Here is a 4,856-nt window from a genome sequence, read left to right on the forward strand (position 1 = left end):
GCCGAATACATTGATCCAAGATTAAATAATTATTCACTGTGATTTTGTTTTCAGATTAAGGATTATACCGATATTCATGTGATACAGCAAGGAGAAGAACGTAAACCAGTAAACGTGTTGGTCACTGCGATTTATTGCCAGTTTTCAAAAAATTCTCTCATAATCTTACAATTGTACAAAATAAAAAAGAAAACTTATAACTATATATAAACTTTCTCGAATGCATTGACATTTTTCCGTAGATCGTCATATTTATTATTTTAACAAATTTTTATTCTCTCGTATCCAATATAGTTTAAATCGATTCACTTCAATTTCGCGAAATAATTCGTTTAAATTTTTTACCTAAACTTTTTTTTTTAGCAACTACTTAAGAAGTATACAGATTACAATACACGCTGAATGAAAGAAGTATATACTACTAAAAATACTTTAAGTAGGTAGATCACATATAAAGGAAGAAATGTGATATTACGTTGCCAAAGAAACAAAATTAACAATCATATTTACTTCGGTATGGAATTACATAAGCCCTGTTTTATATCTTGTAACATTATGTAGAAAGATATAACGAATAGTGGAAGCGTAATTGTTGTTTTTGGTATACCATGATTATTATAATTATACGTTACTGTTAGTACCTAATATAGATACTAGATTAAACAGCTTTATCAGGAAAGAATGTTAACAATATTGTATCATACATAACTCATATAATCCTTTCTTACATAAAGTGACAATTTTTTCTCTGTACATTAAACAGTGTCTAAAACTTCTTAAAGCTGTAGCAATACTTCATAGAATATTTAAATACAATAGTGCTTCTGACTATTTGTAAATGTCTCAGAGTCATACAAAAAACTTTCAAATAGCTGCCTCTTTCCAGTAAAAGAGAAACATACAGCTAATTAAACTGTATAATTAAAAGCAAGTAGTAAGAAGACATTTTCAGTTATTATGGACAAGTTAGGAATACCGAATATAAATAGAACTACATTTATAAAACTATTTGTATGCAAGACAATGAATTATGATTCATTTATGCAGGTCCCTGGAAGTATTAACTATACAAGTAAAATGTACTTTTTATATACATAACAAACACTTTTCTATAAATATCGAGTAGTATTTAAATAATTCTGAAATTTGTAAGTAATTTCAAAGTAGCGAAGATTTTCGACGCATTTGTTAATTAACTCTTATCCAAGAGTCAATTGCACTCTATAAGTGCGTACATCGTGTTTACTTCTTTTAGTACATCAAGAAGTAATTAGTCTTTTATACTGTTCATTTGTTCATACAATACTTCATATTTTGTAGCTTGCATTTTCGATGTAAGTTATCATCAATTCCGTTTGTATGAATTCATTTAAATTACAAAGTATGTAAATCATAAATTATTCCGTTCTCAGAGCAGCTAATCGTATGCTGATATTATTTATATACTTAATAAAATTACATTTATCTAGTAATAGCTTTAGCTTGTTGTGCTTTGTACATTTTTAAGACTTTCTTACTTGGTACTAAGGATTGACTTAATCCTGGCCTTTTTTTACGTTTATTCATTTGGTTATTTTCTTGATCTACTTCGTCGTCGTCGTTTATAGCCACTTGACCATTATACTGAGTCTGGCATATAATTGTTTCTTGCGGTGCTCGAATTGCTTCTAATTCAGCTGCTGTACGGTGTAAATCAGAATCGTGAGCAAAGGTACAGTTATGACCAAAACGACACCTGCCCTTTCTGTAATTCCAACAGATCTTTCTACCATTTATCATTTTCGTATCGTCTAGAGTTGGAGTCATTTTTACATGTTTTTCAAGAATTGCACTCTTTGCTTTTTCCGCTTCAACAAACGGATTTGAGAAGACTGAAGTTTTCATGGTGGGTATGCCATTAAAATCAGGGGTTGGCAATGGAAGTTTCTCTTTGGAAGCTGTTTTATTTGGTACACCTTCGTTATTTTCATTATTCTCTTCGTCGTCGTCTTCCTCCTCCTCCTCTTCTTCTTCTTCATCCTTGAAACTAAGGGTTAGGCAATATCAGATTACAAAGAACAAGTTCAATCTTACGTGTAAACGCCAACTGTGTCTTAATATATTCATGCCAATGTAAACGTAAAAAATAATAATACATACTTGTACTGGTTAGATTATCTTTGTAAAGTTACATATTAAACAATGTTATGCGCGGCGTCCACTGTTCGAATCACTTATGCAAATAAAGTTGTTGCAAAAAGGGAAAATTATCAAATGACAAAAGTCGATGGTGTTACGTAAAAAATAAAGGGGTTTAACATTTAAAAGGCCGTACGCATCTACGATGATTTTCGTTTCACGAAGTGCTTGTACAAACGTGGCAAATATAACGCATCGCAAAAAACAACGCACGACTACATGACATACGTTACTAAGAGAAGAATTCGATAGTAACTCGCTTTGGAACATAAAATTATTTTAATTGTGAAAGGTTATATGAACAAGAAAAACAAACAACGAAGCATACAAGCTTCCGTAGGTGAAAGCTTACGTGTTATCGGCACTGTCCAAAACATCGTCGCCGCTACTTTCCGAACTCGAGGAAGTTCCATAATCCGCAACCAAGGAAGCCATCGTTCTTACACAATTAATTAACAATATACCTTAACAAACACTAATCTAATATAACCATTATGAACTGTTATGCTACTAACCATACTAAGAAAACATGGCAACGTTGCAATCAGACGTCACCGGAAGTGAATAACGACATTGTTATATTTTCAAAATTCGCGGCAATCATAAGTATCGTCGGTTCAATGTCCGAAACTGAATCAAAACAGGTCTATTTCGATTAAATTTGTCGATATGATAGTATATTTTTGTGATAATAATTTTGCATTTATCTAATACTTTTGCAATATATTATAAATACCGCAGTTAAGTACCGCCGTAAAGTACGTATTTATCTAGTTCGCAAATAGTAATTTAAAACACAGATAATAGTAAACAAAATATTTATTATTAAGAACATAGCATGCCGCTGTCGCTTATCGTTAATGTACATGATAGATTTTCTTCTAATTGGAAGCTGTGCCAGGTGCAAATTTTTCTCCTGTCAAGTCCTATTTTTGTAATTAATAATCTTGTGTTAGGAACACCTGCCCAATACTTTCCTAATGTTGGAGTCACGTCATTCCGATTCTTACTTGCACCTGTACTAGTAGACTCATTTTTGGAATCAAGATTCCATTGAGTAATTAAGTTAACAGTAATAATCGATAAATGAAATTCATTAGCTAAAAAATGACATATATTTGCTATATGATTCAATGCAGTTGTTAATTTATGATCACTGGAAAACTTAAAAATTATTCCTGGTAAAGAATCAATGACTATAATCCTTGTGCGACGTGCTTCTATTTCTTCTTTTAAGGCAATCGTTAACCAACGTAACACTTTGAATAGTTGATGCAAATTGTATACATTGCATACTCTGATATGTTCCATAGCTTCATCTATAACCTGCAGTTAAAGTAGTTAAAGTAAAAGTCGTGTATTTTATATAATGTATATATATAATATGTTTTGAAATAGTAGTATTACGTAACAAACCAATTACAATACCTGGTCATTGCAATTTTTTCTTAACAAAATCTCTTTTATTCTTGAACCACAAAAATCTCTTTTTGTATCAATATATCGTATAAGACTGTTGGGTCTAAGAGCAACATTACTTGCAATTGTTAAACATAACTGTGTTTTTCCACTTGCAGATATGCCGCATACTTCATATATTTGACCAGGATATAAACCGCCCTTCAACAAGTTATCTAAACTGTTTTGTTGTTATTAATCATTATTAATTTTTCAACAAAATTAACTTCTGACTAAATAGTGTTTTCTTAAATACAATACCTTGGTAAATCGGTGGGAGTTATGTTGCTCATTTCAATTTTAAATAAATCAGTGGCACTTCTAATTACACCTCCATACTTTTTTAAAATATTTCGTCTAACATCGAGTATATCCTGTAAATGTAACCTTAAAATGATTACTTTATATTGTTCAATCCGATACTAAATTGCATTTTGAAATATACGTAGTTTAATTATTTTCTTATAACAAACTTGTACATTATACCTTAAGCGAGAGTCCTGAAAAGGTTGCCAATTTTTCGGAATTCTCGTCTATAAATTGACTAACGGTGCAAATGTGTTTACGTTGCAATTGTTCTATTACAGTAATTGATAACTTTGGATGTATATCTGAACTTAATTCTGTCATATCTGAGAGTTCGAATATTTCACTCGCTGCTCGTGAATTAAATATACAAAACTTTCATCCTGGTATTTAGTTTATACTTGAACCTTTAAAAAATAAACCAAACACAGAACCAATAGAACGCAAACTTCCGGAAAAAACAAAACTAACGAGTCCACCGATTTTATTTGAATTCACGAGATACGCACGAGAAGTTCGCACGGAAACGTAATTCAGCGTTTAAATATACGCAGAAAAATTTGCAATTGTTGAGAAAAACGGCGACGAACGAAAATGTTTATCTTCGGTCATTCGTTATAAGTAGCAATTTCAAATCATTATCGCGCATACTACGTAGATCAATGTAAATATAGCAGTGTACCCAAAAGATGATGCGCCGAGTACCGAAATGACCCCAGCGTCATTCTTACGATTGTACGTATCACATGCGGACACCTCGTTTAGGACAGTAGAATCGGGCAGGACGAGAAAAAAAGTGTAAATTCTAGTACAACGATTTTTCTACTTGTTACTTCGGTATGATTCATTTGGAATTCGTCGCAGATACGATCGCGTTTTTCTCTGTGAAAACTTATAGAGAGTTTATCATTGCG

General features: G+C 31.8%; 3 protein-coding genes across 4 annotated transcripts in view; 1 reads left to right on the forward strand and 2 right to left on the reverse strand.

Moving 5' to 3' along the window:
* Positions 1–1,415, forward strand: part of LOC128892509 (TRPL translocation defect protein 14) — a 29,013-nt gene extending 27,598 nt beyond the window's left edge. The window contains exon 10 of the mRNA XM_054152980.1: positions 55–1,415. Within this exon, the coding sequence (XP_054008955.1) occupies positions 55–59 (5 nt within the window). The 3' untranslated portion in view covers positions 60–1,415. The remainder of the gene's footprint in view (positions 1–54) is intronic.
* LOC128892524 (uncharacterized) lies at positions 116–2,711 on the reverse strand. The gene is made up of 2 exons (XM_054153018.1): positions 2,531–2,711; positions 116–2,026 (listed from the first exon to the last, which is right to left on the reverse strand). Exons 1-2 carry the CDS (start codon positions 2,611–2,613, stop codon positions 1,462–1,464), a joined length of 648 nt encoding a protein of 215 aa, XP_054008993.1. The 5' UTR covers positions 2,614–2,711; the 3' UTR covers positions 116–1,461.
* Positions 2,712–2,979: 268 nt separating this feature from the next.
* On the reverse strand, positions 2,980–4,757 carry LOC128892517 (DNA repair protein RAD51 homolog 4). 2 transcript variants are annotated; one of them, XM_054153003.1, is made up of 5 exons: positions 4,625–4,757; positions 4,123–4,349; positions 3,898–4,010; positions 3,607–3,817; positions 2,980–3,504 (listed from the first exon to the last, which is right to left on the reverse strand). In XM_054153003.1, exons 2-5 carry the CDS (start codon positions 4,264–4,266, stop codon positions 3,004–3,006), a joined length of 969 nt encoding a protein of 322 aa, XP_054008978.1. In that variant the 5' UTR covers positions 4,267–4,349; positions 4,625–4,757; the 3' UTR covers positions 2,980–3,003. The 2 variants fall into 2 exon arrangements, with proteins under 2 accessions (XP_054008978.1, XP_054008979.1); XM_054153004.1 differs by lacking the exon at positions 4,625–4,757 and adding an exon at positions 4,452–4,587.
* Between the last annotated feature and the right edge of the window lie 99 nt (positions 4,758–4,856).

Source organism: Hylaeus anthracinus, unplaced genomic scaffold (assembly GCF_026225885.1).
Source record: "Hylaeus anthracinus isolate JK02 unplaced genomic scaffold, UHH_iyHylAnth1.0_haploid 12002, whole genome shotgun sequence".
Classification (NCBI taxonomy): Eukaryota; Metazoa; Arthropoda; class Insecta; order Hymenoptera; family Colletidae; genus Hylaeus; species Hylaeus anthracinus.

Excerpts from the sequence above, each read along its gene's own strand:
- LOC128892524 (XM_054153018.1), bottom strand. The coding sequence starts at position 2,613 with ATGGCTTCCTTGGTTGCGGATTATGGAACTTCCTCGAGTTCGGAAAGT. Across the intron at positions 2,027-2,530 it reads TTGGACAGTGCCGATAACAC|TTTCAAGGATGAAGAAGAAG; the intron begins GTAAGCTTTCAC and ends CCTAACCCTTAG.
- LOC128892517 (XM_054153003.1), bottom strand. The coding sequence starts at position 4,266 with ATGACAGAATTAAGTTCAGATATACATCCAAAGTTATCAATTACTGTA. Across the intron at positions 4,011-4,122 it reads TTTCAGGACTCTCGCTTAAG|GATATACTCGATGTTAGACG; the intron begins GTATAATGTACA and ends TTACATTTACAG. Across the intron at positions 3,505-3,606 it reads GAAAAAATTGCAATGACCAG|GTTATAGATGAAGCTATGGA; the intron begins GTATTGTAATTG and ends CTTTAACTGCAG.